We start from the raw sequence: 19,245 nt of genomic DNA, 5'->3' as shown, positions 1-19,245 counted from the left end.
ATGTTGCCAAACTTTGGAAATGTTAATATTCAAACTGAAAATCTCTACTTCATGTAACTTCTTCCTCTGGATCAGTATGTGGCTTATAATCCCAGCCAGTGGTTTAATCTGTTCCAGTGTCAACTGCCATGTGCTCTGCTTCAAGGGGGAACCTAGTCTTTTGTGAATTTTTTGTACATAAGTATTTGTTACAAATATTTTAGCAAATGCTTTCTATTTCTCTTGCTTGTGCATATCTTGGCTGGCGTTACAGAAAAATAGTGCAGACATTATTTCCTTACTGGGGAATAGGTTTTTTTCCTTTTCTTTCTTTCTTTTTTTAGTTTGTGTGTGGTTTGTTTAGAGGAGGTGTGGTTTATGTTGAATGTTTAGTTTTTCTTCTGCATGGTACATCATGTTGTGGGATCTTTAGAAAACTTCATACTGTATGAATAAGAAAATAAAATATTTGAAACTTGAAAAAAAAAATCTTAAGCCACTATGCCTGGTTTAAGTATTTTATTTTGGTTCACAATTTCTCCCTTTGGCCAAGATCTGCCTCCACCCCCCCCCACCCCCACCCCGCTTAAGATTTTATTTTGGTTCACAATTCTTCCCTTTTGGCCAAGATCCACCAGAGGCACCATTGATGGCCAGACTCTTATTTTGTCCCATCCTGAGACCAAGACTGGATGTTCCAGCCAGGTTTATTGGAAGGGAAGGGTGACTCACCTGGGCAGTGCAAAAGTCTGTGCTCAGGGGCAGTTAGAGACCTCTTTTCTATATGGGGCTGTAGGGTAATTCTACAAGAATGTTAGGGTCCTTCGGTGTGAATTTCTGAGGGGGTGTGGGTAAGTAGACCCTTTGTGTCTTTGTCTTAGGAGGAAAGGAAGAGGAGGGTGAAGGGTTTGTGTGTGGCTATGTTAGGCTCCAACAGCTGGGGTGGTATGGCCCCTCCCCTGGTTCCATCTAGGCCCTTGGTGGGACCCTCATGGCCAAGAGAACTGAAGAGCTAAAAGGACTTACATTCATGAAGTGTTTTAGGCCAGATGGGACTGGAGGTGGAGAGGTACTCATCCAGGCTTTTAAACCATCTAGGCAACATGAAGGTAAAAATCCAAATGTTAAAGGCAAGGCTACAAAATTAATTTATCTGTGTTGTGCTAGTGTATTTTTGGGTTTAGTTGCAGGCTTGTAACAAAAAGGCCGAGGAATTTAGAAACTTAATCATTTAAGCTAAGGAATTTAGAAACTTTTGTTTAGTCTCTTTAGTGACTTGTCCTAAGGTGGCTAATAAATTTCCTGTTTCATCTCTTTTTGTATAAACCCCATCCTGAGAACAATTATGCTCAGGATGGATGTTTGGACCACATGGCCCAAAAAGGCAAAGTTTCTCATTTAGTATTTGTTTAGGCTTCTGTATACCCATCCTTGATCTTGATATACTTTAATCTATAGAACTAAATGTTTTCCTTATGTCTTTGAACATATTTCAAATAGTTGGATTAAATTCTTGTCTAGTAAGCCCAATATCTTGACTTCCTCAGGGACAATATCTACTGATTTCCAACCCCCACACCCACCCCTGTGCATGGTTTCTTTGTGCCCCTTATAAATTGTGTTGAAAATTGGATATTTTAAATAATACTACGTATGATGTAACAATTCTAGAAATCAGATCCCTGCCCGCAGGGTTTGGTGTGTACTGCTGCTTATTATAGTAGTTATTATTAATTTATTTAGTGACTTTTTGGAACTAATTTGGTAAAGGCGTGTATTTGTTGTCATGTGTGGCCACTGAAATCTCTACTATGTTAGGTTAGTCTGCTGATGAATGAACACGAAATTCCTTAAATGCCTAGAACCAGTAAGTCTCCGAGATTTTCCCAAGGGGCTATGTGCATGTTAGGGCGTACTGTCAGCACTCAGCAAGATGGTTTTATAGCTCTGCCTTCGCTTTCATTTCCTGCTTTGTGCAGAACCTCAGAATCGGGCATGGATGAGAGGTTAGGGACTTCTCTGTTGTTTCCTGACAATGCTCACAGTCCTATATATGTATATGACCTTCCAGATTTCAAGGAATATGACTCATGGTCTTCCAGTTTAACAAGGAAATGTTGGAGTATTTCAGAGTTCCTATGGATATCTCATTCCTTGGCCTTTTCTATTAAGTTTATTTTATTTTATTTTATTTTTGAGACAGAGCCTCAAGCTGTCACCCTGGGTAGAGTGCCGTGGTATCACAGATCACAGCAACCTCCAACTCCTGGGCCCAAGCGATTATCTTGCCTAAGCCTCCCAAGTAGCTGGGACTACAGGCGCCTGCCACAACGCCCGGCTATTTTTTGGTTGTAGTTGTCATTCTTGTTTAGCAGGCCTGGGTGTATGTGGCTGGTGCCTTAGCCACTTGAGCTGCAGGTGCCAAGCCATCTATTCACCTTTTCAATTAAGCTTTTTTGTTTGCTGGTGCCAACTTTTACCCATTGCCTCATGTAGCTGCCATGTTAAGACATGGTAATGGGTGATAACTTCTTATAATTGTCTTCCACAAACACCCTTTTAGGTCAAATAAAAGCAATCCTTTCCAGGAAGGTCTTCCATGTAACAAACAAGTCAAATAAAGACAGTTCATTGGAATTGTGGCTTTGAAGGAGCTCTGGCTCCATTTTGCTCCCTCTGGTACTAGAGATGTGCGCTACTTTTTGTTGTTGTTGTTGAGTCTCACTTTATTGTCCTTGGTAGAGTGCTGTGGTGTCACACAGCTCACAGCAACCTCCAGTTCCTGGGCTTAGGCAATTCTCTTGCCTTAGCCTCCCAAGTAGCTGGGACTAGAGGCACCTGCCACAACGCCTGGTTATTTTTTTGTTGCAATTTGGCTGGGGCTGGGTTTGAACCCGTCACCCTCAGTATACGGGGCCAGTGCCCTACTCACTGAGCCACAGGCGCCACCCAGATGTGGGCTATTTTTAAGGCTACGACTGAGCTGGGAGCAAGAGATGGTCTAGGGTAAGCTAAAACAACACAAATCTCACTGTTCTTACTGAAATTTAGCCATTTTTTCCTGAATAAACACTCCTTGAGTTGCTGCATCGCGACTTTGGTTAAATTTCTAGAGTTCTGAAAACGTTGATTCTGGACATTTGGCCATATTTTTGTTGTTGTTGTTGTTGTTGTTTTTACGAAGGGATGAATTTTCAGATGTCTTTACTCCACCATTTTCACTGCTGTCAACTACAACATGGTTTTGTTCTTTTTTTTTTTTTTGAGACAGAGTCTCACTTTGTCACCCTCAGTAGAGTTCCCTGGCGTCACTGCTCACAGCAACCTCAAACTCTTGGGCTCAAGCAATTCTTTTGTCTCAGACAAGAGTACTTGCCTCCCGAGTAGCTAGGACTACAGGTGCCCACCACAGCGCCCAGTTCTTTTTTTTTTTTTTATAGAGGCAGGGTCTTGCTCTGGCTCAAGCTGGTCTCGAACATGTGAACCTGTGAGCTCAGGCAATCCACTCACCTTGGCTTCCCATAGTGCTAGGATTACAAGTGTGAGCGACCATGCCCAGCCTACAATATGGTTTTAATCTCTAAAGTCTCCATGGCCATGGGCTAATTAAATATTTAATCACAGGAAGTGATTAGGGAAAAGGAGTAAAAAGAGAAATGTCATTCTCAAGAGGTTCTCCCAGATGAACAGATGAAGTTTAGAAAGGCATTTTATATTTAGTTGTCACAGAATTAAGGTTAAAGTAACAGCTATTTTAAACCTTTTTTCTTCAGAGAAGATAAACACAGCCTTTGCAATAGAACTAACTTTAAATTTCAGCTTTGCTTCTAACTAGCTTAGTGGTCTAAGGACAAGTTATATAAACTCTCTGTGCCTCGGTTGCCTCATTTATAAAAGATAATAATATTTACCATGTAAGCTTATTGTGAGGACTAAATGTAAAATGCTGATCACAAGCGACCGGCAGCCCAATAGATATTAGCTATAGTAATTGTTATTTTTATAATGTTCTGCAGAAGTACACTAATAATTGTTGAGTAGAGTTAACCTAAAGGCAGACTTTCTTTTCTTTCTTGCTATTTCTCTCTTTCGTTTTGTTTGCTTTAAAGAATGGAAAAGAAAATCTGTTCCAGCATTTTGGAATACAAATTTGCATCAAAATTAATTTATTCATTTTACTGATATTTAAATAAAATGATATTTTGCAACAAACATTGATTAAATATCTAGTAAATTTCAGGCACCATGCCAGGCACAGGTATGACAATGTCAATAAGCTGTGGTCCCCACTCTCGAGGGGCTGACAGTCCAGGAGACTGACGAGTGCCCAGGTGATTACAAGCACAGTAACAAAGGCTGTGATGTGATACAAAACTATCAGTGCAAGTGTGTGACAAGAATTCCCTTCTCTCAGATTTATCCCTTTTTCTTTAGCTCTAAAGCCAAGGATTTGGTCCATTTTTTTCTTAATCAGATAAATTAAACCATGGATTTAAAAAAAATTTCAAAAGGTGAAAGACAAACACCTCAGATTATGGAGGGTAACTGGCATAATAAACCTGGGTAGTTCCCAAAGGAAAAGTGCTTGGCAGAGTCTTAGGATGATTTAAGGGAAAAACAGAAAATGTTTTTATTTTTTTACCTACAAGTTTCATACTAAAAAACGAATATAAACTCTTTGTGGAGTTACATGTACATTGAAATGCAGGTAATTTTAATTCAATTGCATTTTTCAGAATTCTCAATCGTAATCCTTTGACAACTGTTGATGATTCATATCTTTATAAATTGCCGGCATTAAAATACCTGTAAGTATTGCGGTCATCTCATGAATCATGAGATTATTTCTGCTGTTATTTTTTATTTTCATCAAAGATTAAGTATGTTGAATTTAGGCTAAAAAGTCATAATTTAAATTTTAACTGGTTATTAAAAAAAGGTTATTGGCAAAGAAAAGAGATTAAGAATGGATGTGTAATGAATGGGCAAGACAGCCAGCAGGGAAAGAGAACAGTAGTAGTGAGAAATGTATATAAATATGATATATATAGATGCATGTAGGAATATCATTTATCCCAGAAAGCAAAAAAGAATAGATGTTCCTATTTTAAAAATAAAAAATAAAGGGCAGTGCCTGTGGCTCAAAGGAGTGGGCGCCAGCCCCATATGCCGGAGGTGGCGGGTTCAAACCCAGCCCCAGCCAAAAGCTGCAAAAAAAAACAAAACACCAAAAACAAAAATAAATAATAAAGTAATCCAGGGAGGTGAATCCAATAAGAAAATGGGAAGATAAAGGTTAAAAAGTGTATAAATTCCATTATTCAATGTCATTAATTTGGTGCTGCAAATGAACATAATTACATTTCTTCAGTAAAAGCTCTGTAATCGTCTTCTATGGCAAATAAACTCTTGAGCTGGCTTGTTTTATATAGAAACAAAAATTGAAGTGCTGACATGTCCTTGAAATATCTTTTTAAGTACAGAATTTTTCTATTGGGGTTAATATCTTGACTGTTCGGACTTTCTCCTTCAGAGACATGGGAGCAACACAAGCCCCACTTACAACAGTTGAGAACATCCTCATGACAACTCTTGAGTTGGAAAAACTGTAAGTTATTTTTTTCTTAGATTTATTTTCACTTAGTACTTTTTTTAAGTTTATATTTTCTTAAGTCAGTTTTTGTGAGGTATAATTTTTATGCAGTAAAATTCACTCTTTTTAGGTGCACCAATCAATGAATTTTGACAAATGTATAATTATGTAACCACCATCACATTCCCCAAATAGAATGTTTCTGGCGCCCTAAAAAAGGCCTCTCATGTTCCTCTGCAGTCGGTCACCTCCTCCTACCATTAGCCCCTGGCAACCACAAGCTGATTTACGTCCCTATAGTTTTGCCTTTTCCGGCTGTCTTAGAAATGGAATCAGATATAGTATGTAACCTTTTGTGTGAAGCTTCTTTCACTTAGCATAATTTGTTTGAGATTATATTACTATCCATGTTGTCTCTGTCAGTACAGTGAGTCCTCTCCTCGTTCACAGCTTCAACCAAGCACAGATGGTAAATATTGGGGGGGGGGAGAATAAATTATAAAAACTAATATGTGTTAAAATACAGTATATCAACAATGTACATGGCATTTACACTGTGTTACATAATATTCTAAAAGTAATCTAGAGATGATTTCAAGTATGCTAGAGATTATATGCAAATATTATAGCATTCACAGATTTTGGTATCTGCAGAGTCCTGGAACCAGTTCCCCACAGATACCAAGGGACAGTGTCGTATGGATATATCAGCTTATCCTTTCACCAATTTATGAACATTTGGGTTGTTTTCAATTTTTTGACAATTATGAAAACTGCTAACACTCATACTCATGTCTTTGTGTGAACATACATTTTCATTTCTTTCAGGTAAGTATCTAGGGTGGGCCTACTGTATCATATCCTAAGTACATATTTAACTTTTTAAGAAACTGCTAACTTCTTTCCTAAAGTGGCTGTACCATTTTGCATTCCCACCAGCAATGTGAAAGTTGCAGTTGCTACAGGTATTCAGCGGATCCTTATTTCAGTTTTCTTGAAAAATGATAGCCTCTCTACTAGTAGATGTATAGTGGAATCTCGTTGTGGTTTTAATTCGCATTTCTTTAATAGTTAATGCTGTTGAATATTCATGTGTAAATAACTTCTGTACTGAATTATCTGTTCAAATCTGATCCTGTTATTTTAATTGATATTTATCTTCTTGTTTAGTTTTAAGAGTACTTTTTATACTCTTAGAACTTTTTATACTCTAGTACTTTTATACTCTAGTACTTTTTATACTATACTTTTTATAGTCTTTCAGGTATGTGTTTAGTAACTATCTTTTCTCTTTTCTCAGATTGTGGTTTGTCTTTTCATTCTTTTTTAATTTTATGTATTTATTTATTTATTTATTTTTTGAGACAAGAGTCTCACGCTGTCACCCTGGGTTGATTGCCATGGTGTTATAAATCATAGCAACCTCAAACTCCGGGGCTCAAAACCAGAAAACTGAAATATAAGGATCTGCTGATCCTCTTGCCTCAGCCTCCCAAGTAGCTGTGTACCTGCTACCACATCCACCTACTTTTTCCACTCCTGAGCTCAAGCAATCCACTCACCTTGTCCTCCCAGAGTGCTAGGATTAGAGGCATGAGCCACTGTGCCTGGCCTGTCTTTTCATTCTATTAAAAGTATTTTAGCCCAGGTTTTGTAGTTTGTAATTTGAGGTTACAGCACAGGTTTTGTAATTTGTATTTTGAGGTTACAGCAAGCTATAAAGATGCCACCACACACTAGCCTGTGTGAGTGAGATCCTGTCTCAAAAAGAAAAATAAAGGAAAAAAAGGAAAGAAAACAATAGGTGTTGTTTAGTTTCCAAATATTTGGCGATTTTTCAGATCTTTTGATCTGTTGGTTTCTAATTTAATTCCATTATGATCAGAGAACACATATTGAATGACTTGAATTCTTTTGAATTTATTAAAATTTGTTTTATGGCCCAGAATATTGTTGCACAGCTCATTGATGCTCTGTTCATGTTTTATTTTGTTTCTCCTTGTGTTTCATTTTGGGAAGTTTTAAGTTTTTGAAATAATGATTTTAATGTCCTTGCCTGCCCGTTTCATCCATGTAGGTTCTGAGTTGGTTCTTATTGATTGCTTTGTTTCTTCAATATGGGTCATATTTTCTTGCTTCTTTTCATGCTTGGTAATTTTCTATTGGATCTTGGTACGTGTTGCCCCATGAATCATGAGATTGTCCTATCTAGCTTATGCTAACAGGCAGTATTCCTAATCTTGAGCAACGTCTAATTATCTTCTCTCTAATACTTTTGGGTGGTTCTTTTCCTAGCCTCAAGTAGTTTCCTCATACACGTGCACCAATCACTACTTTGCTGAACACTCAAGAGATCCCTCTGCATGTCTCCAGAGTTCATGTTCTGTGTGCCTCTTTTCTCTCTTGTACTCTGCTTTGAGACTTCTAGCCACCTTGGTTTTCCCAGACTCTCAGCTCCATTTCCTTAATCAAAGAGTCCACCAGTTTCCTTTCCTAGCACCATGACCTGGAAACTCTCTCAAAGAAGTAAGCTAAGGCAGTCACAGGGCTCACTTCATTTATTTCACATCTTACGGAGATCACTGTCCTTCATTGCCTGATGTCCAGTATCTTTAAAACTGTTGTTTTGTATCTTTTATCTGGTATTTTTGGTTGTTTCTGGCCAGAGGTGCAATGTCCCTGTTACTACATCTTGGCCAGAATCTAATAATAATCTTTAAATCTGTTATGTTTTGATCCAGGATCCAATCAAAGATCAGGCATTGTTTGTTATGTCTCTGTTTCCTTCAGTCTAAAACATTTGTCCACTTTGTCTTGGTCTTTCATGCATTGAAGAGTCTAACAGGGTTGTTTTATAAATTCTCCCACAATCCGGGTTTGTTTATTTCCTCATGATTAGATTCAGGTAAAACATTTTTAGGAAGAATACTATTAATAAAAAGACGATGTGTTCTTCCTACCTCATGACTTCAGATGGCCCATAATGCTGTTTGATCACTTGATTACAAAGTGATATCTTCTAGAGCTCTCCACTGTAAAGTTATTTTTTCCATTGTTAATTAATATGTGTAAATACATTTGATCTCAGACAAAAGTCCAAGAAGAAACAATAATAAGTATAAATAATCACCGGGGTGATGCTTTGAGATCAGTGAAGATCTTGCTTTCAAAACATCTTTTTACCTAACTGTACATCAGTGAGGCAAGAGTTCTACCAACTGAAGTAATCCCTTTACCATTAATTTAATTCTCTGTGTTTCCATTTATAGGATCTTACCTAGCCATATGGCCTGCTGCCTCTGCCAATTTAAAAATAATATTGAGGTTGTCTGCAAGACAGTGAAGCTACATTGTGATGCATGTATGGGAAACAGCACAGAAGATTGTTGTGAGTTTAAATTGCTTAATGATAAATTTTTTAATTTTTATTTTGTTTTTAAAATTTTTAATTTGAGAATTTTTAAGCTAATGATGGAATTGCTTTATTCTATTTATTCGTTCAGAGTTAAACTCCCTGTATTTCTGAACTACTCCCTGGCTGAAAGTCAGGTTCTCAGTTATTATTACATAATTTAATAATGTAACTGTTCCACATCCATAAAGGACAGAGAGGAAGGAACGGAAGGGGGAGAGTATAACATTAGCAGCCACACACTCTGTACTGTGTCTCTGCGTGGTGTTTTGCCCCCCACCAATAACTTGTCTATACAGCTCCTCAAAGTTTGTAACTGGTTTTATATCCATTAGGTCTCAAGAGCGCTTTGCCTTATAGGACAGGTATAGATCTGGTTTTGGTTTGTTTATTTTTACAAAGAGTACAAGTGATATTTGGAGCCTGCGAGTTCCCAGTTGCATAACCAGAAATTGCTACGTGGCCCTTCTAAAGAAACAGAGGGCTTTTCCATTCTTAAACTTTCCAACTCTGAACTTGCTCTAAATTTAAAGCTTTTATATCCACAGAACAAACACTTGGGTGCTTTTTTAAATGTTTTTCTCATATTAGGTTTATTAGCACTAACTTCATCAAAATGTGACTGCTTTCATGTCCAGACAATTTGAATACAGATCTCTACCTGTGATACTAAAGTTGCTTACTTTCCAAAACAATTTTTCACATATTATATTATATTATTCTCTTCTCCCCTGAAAGGAGGCAGAACAAACATTTTAATCTTGTTTTACAGATGAGGAAAAACAAGATCAGAGGCGTTAAGTGCTGTAGCCTATTCTCAGGCCTTCTGTCCCCAAATTTGGGTTCTCCATAGCCCATGTTCCTCATTTCTCATGAGGAAACTTTTAATTCTGGACAGGAACCCAGCTACACAATGGTACACTTGATTTTCATGCAGTTAGAAGCTTTGGATGGTTCCACAAGTACAGCTGGGAATTATAGAAATGAAATGAAAGCAAAGTGGGCATCTGACAAAAGTTGCTTTTTCCTTTCTGCATTTTAGGAAGTCAAGTAATGTTTATCTAAAATTGCTGTTATTCCTTAGATTTATTGAACACTCCACATAAGCATATAATCTGGAAATTAAAAACCTCTTAACCTCCATCCCAGATCCCAGCCCAAATTGAGGAAAGAACCAGAATGAACCTAGTGTTTTTTCTATTATCGGGGCTAGGATACAGGAGAGCAGGGGCCAAGAAGAGGAACTGGGTGGGGAGATGACAAGGCCATGTCCAGATAAGGACGTCTTAGCAATAGGACTGGGGCCTCCACGTTAGCATCTCTTCTCTTGGTCCCCTCAGAGAACCATCTTTCATCAGAGTCATCTACAAGCATGCCCCCTCTGCATCTGAGGCAGGACAGTCTAGGCTGCAGAAAGGCTGGTACAGCCAGGAGCGGGGAGCAAGGTTCTCCCATCTTGGGCATTTACTAAGTTCTGGGCGAGTGGATTTTGGGGACCAGTGGAATAACCCTAAGTAGAGTAACTGTATGTCACATTATGGAATGTTCTGAGTAGGTAGCCACTTTTCCCAAAGATATTTTTTTCTCCTTTTATTATTCCATTGTATAGGTTTAAACTGGGGTTTCTTTGTTTCCTGTCTAAGTGGCACTCTTCTGTTTGCTGACTCCTAATTTCTTTGACTGGGATATATGGCTGTGGATTGGCAAAAAGCTATGCTATCAGCCTTCCATTGTCAAAAACAGTCTCTTCTTTTTTGACAGTTGAAGAAGCAAGTGTAGGAAATGCAGAGGGAGCGCTCATGAAGGTATTACAAGCCCGGAAGAAGCACACGAGCACCGAGCTGACCATTGAGCCAGAGGTATCTGCAAATAAAAATGGCGTCGGCTTGTCCGGCTCCACGAGCGACCAGATGGACTTCAGGGATGAAAGCGATGTCATTAGTGCACTTAATTACATATTGCCTTATTTCTCAGAGGGAAATCTAGAAGATGTAGAATCGACATTATTACCATTCATTAAACTGCTTTTCTCAAATGTGCAGGAAGGAGAGAAGTCCCTAACTCATATGAAAAACAATACAAAGGCTCGGCCTCTTGAACCTGGACCCAGCAATTCAGCTTACAAAAATAAACTGAGGAAGCTCTATTTCCTGGAAAATTTGTTAGATGCAGAAATTCAAGAAAAAATCGATGAGGTTAAAAAGAAAGAAAAAACTGCCATGCTTATGCAGTCTGGCCTTTTAGGTCCCAAACTTAAACGCCAAATCTTTCCCAAAAAAGTGGCAACTGCTCAATCACAGGAAAATAGCCTGACTGAGAGTGTGAGTGGAGACAGGGGGCTGAAGAAAGTGATGCTATTCCTCAAAGGGCCCAAGCGCCTACGGAGAAAGCTCTTACAGGAGGCAAGAATCAAGAGGAAACAGGGTACCTGGCCGACAGCGAAGAAAGTGGCCGAAGAAAGAACGCTTGGGAAACCAATCCCGAGTGAAATGACACAGTTTGACGTGGTGCAGAGGCCTCGGAAGTTTGTGGGAAGCTCCTTCCACACCGAGCCTTCCTTCACGCAGACGCACAAGGCTGCGGTCTCTTCTGTCTTCAAACAGTATATTGGCATGCCTTCTACTTCTGCCACCTCAAAATCCCTACCTGAGGATAAAAAACAATCAAAAGACATGAGCTACACCATTTTTGTTTTAGAAGATGCAAATGCTAGAGTTAAAAGTATGGAAGCTGGTAAACCAATTGTACATTCTAGAAGAAAATACCGCTTTCATAAACCTCATTCCCATGTGGCCCACAGAACACCTGCGGCCAAACTAACTCAAACATTTAGAAAAGAAACAGTGCTCCATAGACAGATGCCTCTAAACCAGCCTCCATTCTCTGCAGTAAGGAGCCTTATAAATTCCCCTTCACGTGGGGTTTTTCCACCTTCAGAAGAGCTGAGTCCTCAGGAGAATCCTTTTCCAGAATTATTTGCTCCTTCAGAATCTGTTACAGATATCACTACTGTGTCCCCTCTAGGAAATGGTATTGAAGAAAACAGTTTTATGGAAAACACTGCTATACCTGAAGAAACTCTCTCTGAAAGTACAAATGATAAGAATCCTTCCACTATAGATTCCACTGGGACTGCATTCTTAATACCGACTGTTAAACAAATCAGTGAAACTCTGTGGGAATACCACAACACGGGCACTGACTTACCCAACATGGAAAAAAGCTTCACTTACCCATTGCTCGCGTCCCCGGGTGATCAATTCGAAATGCAGCTAAACCAGCAGCTCCGATCCCTCATCCCCAACAACGACGTGAGAAGGCTCATTTCTCACGTTATCCGGACTTTGAAAATGGACTGCTCTGAGACCCATGTGCAACTGGCCTGTGCCAAGCTCATCTCTAGAACAGGTCTCCTGATGAAGCTTCTGAGTGAGCAGCAAGAAGTAAAAGTATCCAAGGCAGAATGGGATACGGATCAGTGGAAGAGTGAGAACTACATCAACGAGAGCACAGAAGCCCAGGCTGAACAGAAAGAGCAGGAGTCAAGTGAGGTGAGGATAAGTACGGAAACATGAGACCTGGACTTTTTCATCATTTCAGGGGTGTCCAACCTACAGCCTGTGGGCCACATGATGATTTTGTGAGGACTTTTTTTTTTTTTTTTTTTTTTGTAGAGACAGAGTCTCACTGTACCGCCCTCGGGTAGAGTGCCGTGGCGTCACACGGCTCACAGCAACCTCTTAACTCTTGGGCTTACGCGATTCTCTTGCCTCAGCCTCCCAAGCAGCTGGGACTACAGGCGCCCGCCACAACGCCCGGCTATTTTTTGGTTGCAGTTTGGCCGGGGCTGGGTTTGAACCCGCCACCCTCGGCATATGGGGCTGGCGCCCTACTCACTGAGCCACAGGCGCCGCCCGTGAGGACTTTTTTTTACTTATCTGTGGTGTCAGATATCATGAAAAGTATGCACAGACACCCCCCCTCCTTTTTTTTTTTTTTTTTTTTGCTAATCAGCTTTCATTAGTATTTGTGTATTTACTCTGTGGCCTAAGACAACTCTTACTCTTCCCATGTGTGGCAGAGGAAAAAAAGGTTGGACACCCTTGGTTTAGGATATACCATGAAAGCATCCATGCAGCAAGGCCCGGGTAGACAAGTCCATATTTTATCTTGGCCATGTAATTTTGGCCATGACAGTGATCTCCCACTTTGCTCATTTAGAGAATAAAGCAGACAGAACACTCATGATAAAGAAGATGTAGAACAAAATGCTTAATACTAAGATTATGTAACACATTAGATTTGCTTTGTTCTTTAAGAACCTATAAGCTACTTACTTGGGAGGGTGGAGTTTTGAATAGTTAGATTTCATTCTTTCCATCTCTTTGGTTGTTTTTAAATTATTCTTTCCCTTTTTTAGCTCACTAAAGGAGTTCCAGGATATGGCTATAACAACAAACTCATCTTGGCGATATCTGTGACTGTTATAGTGATGATTTTGATTATAATTTTCTGTCTTATTGAGGTAAGGACAATCATTCAGGTTTCCAGAATAACATCCTTGCTAATAGATTCAGTACTCATGAACTGAAAATCAAAGCCACTATCCCACCTACTATTACTTGAATTTCTCTTCAGTCACTATGACTAAGGTATGCATTGTTCTTTACTGTAATATATACCAAGGATTTTTTTAAAGTAACCCCTCTCCCAGGAGATTGCTATAGAACTGAAACCAAGATAACAAACCACTAGATTATTTGGAGAAATTAAGTTTAAGAAAGCCATAGTTGAAGTGATAGGAAAATTTTTCCAACCCAAAGCTGTCAATAATTTTATGTACTCACCACTCACTCTCATTCTACCACTGATTTCTTTCCTTGTTGCTGAAATGACAAGAGATGTATTCTCTCCACCCTCACGGAGCTGTCATCACCCTGGGGAGAAAGGACACAGCAAGAGATAGAGGTGTCATCTTATAGATTCATTAGATTCAGGTAGCCTCCTCCTTCTCCACTGTGCAAGGCATTGTCTAAACAGGTTCAGTTAAAGCACCTCAGCTAAACCTTGCACCTGCCTATTCCAAAGTGTGTCGTATTTACAGTGGCCTGTTCCTGGAGCTTGCCTGTGTTTACCTTTTGTTCAATAGGCCATTTCATAATGGCCTATTACTTTTCCCAACATGTAGGTGCTAGCATATTAAAAGAATGGTTTAATTAAGCTGACAATCATGATTTTACCCTAGTATCCAACCTAATTTACCTTATTTGATTTACTTCTCTATTCTGGCAACCCTCTGTTCCAGCCAAAGCAGCCCACTCCATATCCCAGTCACATCATGCCTATCCCTGCTTTCATCTGTGCCTTTACCCATCCAAAATTCTCTTACTTAATTCTGCCCATGGAAATCCTGTGACTCTGTTAAAATTCAAGTTCATCTTTCTTCCTGATGCCTTCTCTGAATACTCCAGCCTTCCTGGGCCTAGTCCCTCTGTGAGTTTTGTCACCATTTCTTGGAGGATATGGTGAAGCATTTTCCCTCCCCTGAGAACTTAAAAATGTGGCAAGCCATGTTCTTAAAGATGCTATCCAAGAAAAAACCCCAAGGTCAGCACAGAATGAAGCAGAGTAGAGCTGTGTGGACCAAGTGGCTCCTGGTCTATCAGATGGGAGCAGAACCTGGCTGATACACAGATTAAGTGGCCCTTATCTGGATGCTCAGAATCAGAAGTGTTTCAGATATCAGATTTTTTCAAATTTTGGAATATTTGTATTATACTTAACCAGCTGAGCTTCCCTAATCTGAACATCTAAAATCCAAAATGCTCCAGTGAGCATTTCCTTTGAGTGTCATGGTGGTGCTCAGAAACTTTCAGATCTTGGAGCATTTTGGATTTCAGGTTTTCAGATTAGGAATAATCAACCTGTGTTAATACAGGGACTTTGGCATCCTTGGATTTGGGTATGTTAGGCTGAGGGGAGTGGATCCTGGAACGAGTTCCCTGCAGATACCAAGGAAAGAGCCAAAGAACCATTAAACAGGATAGAATTTCTGTCTTCAGACCAGGTGTGCTGGCTCATGCTTATAATCCTAAAGATTATGAGGAAGCCAAGGTGGGAGGATTGCTTGAGCTCAGGAGTTGGAGACCAGCCTGAGTGAAAGTGAGATCTCGTCTCTACTAAAAGAAAAATTAGCCAGGTGTCATAGTGTGCACCTCAAGTACCAGGTACTCTACAGCAATGATTTTCAACACGTGTGTCATGGCAGGATCTTAGGTATGCCGTGAAAAACTTTTTAAAGATCGTTATTAAATTATGTTCAAAAGAAGCTCAAAGCACAGTAAGTATATTCTCTTTTTACTCTTTTATTTGATCAACATAATTTAAGTGTGCTGCCAAAGTTTAACTTGTAGGTTCAAGTGTGCCATGAAAAGGTTGAAAAACACTGCTCTAGAGGCTAAGACAAGAGGATCAGTTGAGCCCAGGAATTTGATGTTGCAGTGAGCTATAGTAATGCCACTGTACTCTAGCCAGGGCAACGGAGTGAGACTGTCTCAGAAAAATAATTTATGTCTTCAGAAAATATATCTTTTAGCCAGACATGGTGATGCATACCTGTAGTTCCAGCTACTAAAGATGCTGAGGCAGGAGGCTTACTTGAGCCCAAGAATTTGAGGCTACTGTGAGCTATGATCATACCACTATACTCTACCCCAGGTGACACAGTGAAACCCTATCTCTAATAAAAAATTATAGATAGCTGGCTCGGCACCTGTAGCTCAAGTGGCTAGGGCACCAGCCATACACCAGAGTAGGGGCGGGGGGAGGTTCGAATCCAGCCCAGGCTCGCCAAACAACAATGACAATTATAACCAAAAAATAGCCAGGCATTGTGGTGGGCACCTATAGTCCCAGCTACTTGGGAGGCTGAGGCAAGAGTTTGAGGTTGCCACAAAACTTAAGCCGAAGAGTTTGAGGTTGCTATGAGCTGTGACGCCACAGTACCCTACCCAGGGCGACACCTTTTGTTTTGTCTCAGAAAAAAAAAAAGAAAAGAAAAGATAGATAAATAGAAGTTATCTCACTGGGTAGGTAAGACTTAAAAGGAATGAATAACGATTTGGAGATACTGGTCATTATGATGGATAATCATGATTGTTTTCTTCCAAAACAGATTTATTCTCATAGAAGAGCAGCAAGGACAGATGTAGAATCAGGCTCAACCCCAAGGAGGTAAATATTGGTCTGATGATATAAATTAGAATTTTAGAACTAGAGAACTTAGAACTCATCTATTTCAATCCTTTCATTTTATAGTGAGGAAACTGCCAGAGGCAGGAAGAATACTTACCTGCCTTAGTGCTTTGCCTGGATCCAGCAAAATTAGCTCCCCAGACAAAGCTGAGTTGGACAGGAGTGGCAAGGACGAATCTGCTGCCACCAGTCCTTCAAGGGAAGGCAGGGGCGGGGGTTGTAGTTGTGCCTGTTCCTTCCGGTGGTGGGCATCGGGCCAGGCCAGAGGCCTTTTTGGAGGCTCTGGGGAAGGGGCAAGGGAGCTAGTCTCCTTCAAGGCTCCTTCAAGAATATATGAATCCTTCCTCTAGAGTGGCAGGAAAACCTACCTTCTCATTCTACTTGCTTTGGGGTCTCCATTCTCTATTTATCCAAACCTTACAGAATTTTAACTAGAAGAGACCTTAAATAATACTTTGCCTCTTCCTTTTATAATAAGGAAACGGAGACAGAGAAAAGGAAATTACCTTGCTCCATGGTCCCAGTGCTAGTGTCAGAAAGAGGGTGGTCCCTTTCCAGCTGGGGACTTCTCCATTGATTATTCTCTACTTGGGCTGTGAGTCACATTTTATATCACAAATCAATACACACATGCTGTGTAGACATGAGTAGATGTGGAAACAGTGCACTCTGATTTTTTTCTATTCTGCTCATATTCAAAAAGAATATTTTGTCCTTTAAACTGATTTTACAACTACTCAGTGACAGCCTGCAGTATGAAAATAATTTTTTTAGCTGGACCCAGGCATTTGCTTGACGGGCTCGCCTGATAGGATAAAGCTTCTAGGAGAATAGAAGCACTTTATCCTTCACCCACCAGCAAACACTATATGTGATACTAGGTTTGAAAGGGACTGATGTAAAATGCTTCTGGAGAGTGAAATACTTCTGGCCTGTGTGTTTGTACAGTTTGTTCACTGTACAAGGGAACTTGGCCAATGGGGTAAGTGGGGCTGAAAATCCTCCCTGTACCTCACACCAAAGGTTCCCCCAGTGACATTACAGGGCCCTCTTAAACAGACGTGGAGAGCTTCTGGAAGTCTCTCCATGAAATGATTTTCAGGATTCCAGGTCCATAATGACGTTGCCCACCGTGATTATGGACCGAACCACAGATTTAGTCCCAATAAGACCAGAGGTGTACATCGTGGGAGACCTGGGAAATGGCAGGAATCACTCATTGTCTTGTGTGTGTGTTTTTTCCCAAGGGGCTTTTTCGAATTTCTGCATAGGAGATGCTCATCGCAGAGTGAAAGCCAGGTAAATTTGAGGAAGATTCAGTGCTGTGGCCAGAGAAAACAGGAGAAATGCAGAATTAATACCTGCCTTTCTCTTTTCTAGGAGGGCTTTTTCTGGTTAAGGCGTCCACTTTGGCTTAGGGATATGTACAGACCTCTCAATGCCACACGCAAGAAAAACATGGCCCAGAAGCTTCACGACAAGTCTTCTGATGAGGAAGAGATTTACAAGAAGAATGCAGGGTAAATGACTGGGAACAATTTAAAATCTCATCTACAGTGGCCGGGCGCTGTGGCTCACACCTGTAATCCTAGCACTCTGGGAAGTTGAGGCAGAACGATTGCTTGAGCTCAGAGTTCAAAACCATCCTGAGCTCTACTAAAAATAGAAAAATTAATCGGGTGTTGTGGCAGGTGCCTGGAGTCCAAGCTACTTGGGAGGCTGAGACAGAAGAATCATTTGGACCCCATAGTTTGAGGTTACTATGAGCTGCTCACAACATCTAGCCAGGCCAGACTCCATCTCAACAAAAAATCTTATCTAAAATAAGGGGATAATGAGAAGTTTAATTGCTCCTTTTAAGAGTAAAAGCCTTGCCATTGTCTTCCTATTCCAGGGAGCCCGTATCAACACCTGTGGATTCCGCTACTGAAGGGGGTGAAGAAAGTGAGACTGCGCCAGAGGGGGAGGACAAAGAGTGATCCAGCCTGCCTAAGGCCGCCTGCAAACTGTATTTTCTAATGTTGGCATCTCAACACTGCTTGTAAGATACTTATTTTTCGCACACAACAAATGTATATAATCTATTGCCAATTCCAGCCAGCTGGTAAGAAACTTAAACGTTAATAGTTAAATATTTATACACGCGAAACAAGGGCCAGAGAAAAGAAAAGCAGGACTGAAGCCAGAGACTGTCAAGCTGGCCAACACCTCCACAAGAGGCATTGTGGGCAGAGAACACACAGGGGCTCCCCCACCTCATTTCCCAGTCTAGTCAGTCTCCGGGAAGCTGAAAATGTATCATCCTGGAGAGAGGGTGCCAATTTTTAAATCAAATACAGTTGTTCTGGGGCTCTCTCCCCTGGTCCATTAAGAACCAGTCGTTTACAACATACTTGACCTCTTGCCCTGAGGGAACCTTCCTTCTGCTGCCACCTCTCAGAGGGTGGGTGGGGTTGCCAGAAACGTTTGGATCACTAAGCTGACCTGCACTATTGCGTCAAGTCCTGTCTTTTCTCCCATGCTCCCAAATTCATGCGTGAATATGTATCCTTTACCCTTTAAAGCTGGTAGAAAATTCAAATTGTTTTTTTTTTTTTGTTGGTTTTTTCTTTTTAAAAATCTCAACCCTTGGATAGCTACTAGGAAGGTGCTGGAAGGGTAAGGTACAGAAGAATGTGTGAGAGCAGTAATTTCCCAAGACTACCCTCCTTGAGTGTTTATGTGTTGGGGCTGTTACTCCATTCACATGTTCTGTCCTAGCGTCTCCTGACCCCTCTGCATGCTCAGCATCACCCTGCGCCAAATCTACCCACTTTCTGCCTCACCCAAGGCAGATCATGGCTGCATTGTTCCAAGTAATAACACAGTGCCATTTTGCAGAAGATGCAAGGGTTCTTCTACTCCATCTTTAAAAAGTCATTAATAAATCACTTAATAATAAGTTGGTGAGACTTAAACACATTAGTGAGTAAAAGAAAATCTGAATGAACAAGATTGACAGTGTACT

At 40.3% G+C, this 19,245-nt stretch overlaps 1 protein-coding gene across 1 annotated transcript in view; it reads left to right on the top strand.

Moving 5' to 3' along the window:
- Positions 1 to 18,819, top strand: part of LOC128571135 (leucine-rich repeat-containing protein 37A2-like) — a 46,957-nt gene extending 28,138 nt beyond the window's left edge. Inside the window, exons 12-21 of the mRNA XM_053570773.1 lie at positions 4,716 to 4,787; positions 5,513 to 5,587; positions 8,842 to 8,960; positions 10,746 to 10,895; positions 12,246 to 12,535; positions 13,405 to 13,509; positions 16,159 to 16,217; positions 17,486 to 17,537; positions 17,619 to 17,758; positions 18,133 to 18,819. Coding sequence (XP_053426748.1) covers positions 4,716 to 4,787; positions 5,513 to 5,587; positions 8,842 to 8,960; positions 10,746 to 10,895; positions 12,246 to 12,535; positions 13,405 to 13,509; positions 16,159 to 16,217; positions 17,486 to 17,537; positions 17,619 to 17,758; positions 18,133 to 18,217 — 1,147 coding nt within the window. The 3' untranslated portion in view covers positions 18,218 to 18,819. The remainder of the gene's footprint in view (positions 1 to 4,715; positions 4,788 to 5,512; positions 5,588 to 8,841; positions 8,961 to 10,745; positions 10,896 to 12,245; positions 12,536 to 13,404; positions 13,510 to 16,158; positions 16,218 to 17,485; positions 17,538 to 17,618; positions 17,759 to 18,132) is intronic.
- The last annotated feature ends 426 nt before the right edge of the window (positions 18,820 to 19,245 follow it).

This window comes from Nycticebus coucang, chromosome 18, assembly GCF_027406575.1.
Source record: "Nycticebus coucang isolate mNycCou1 chromosome 18, mNycCou1.pri, whole genome shotgun sequence".
NCBI lineage: Eukaryota > Metazoa > Chordata > Mammalia > Primates > Lorisidae > Nycticebus > Nycticebus coucang.
Note: the sequence above shows the minus strand (reverse complement) of the source record. Positions and strands in the feature narration are given on the sequence as shown.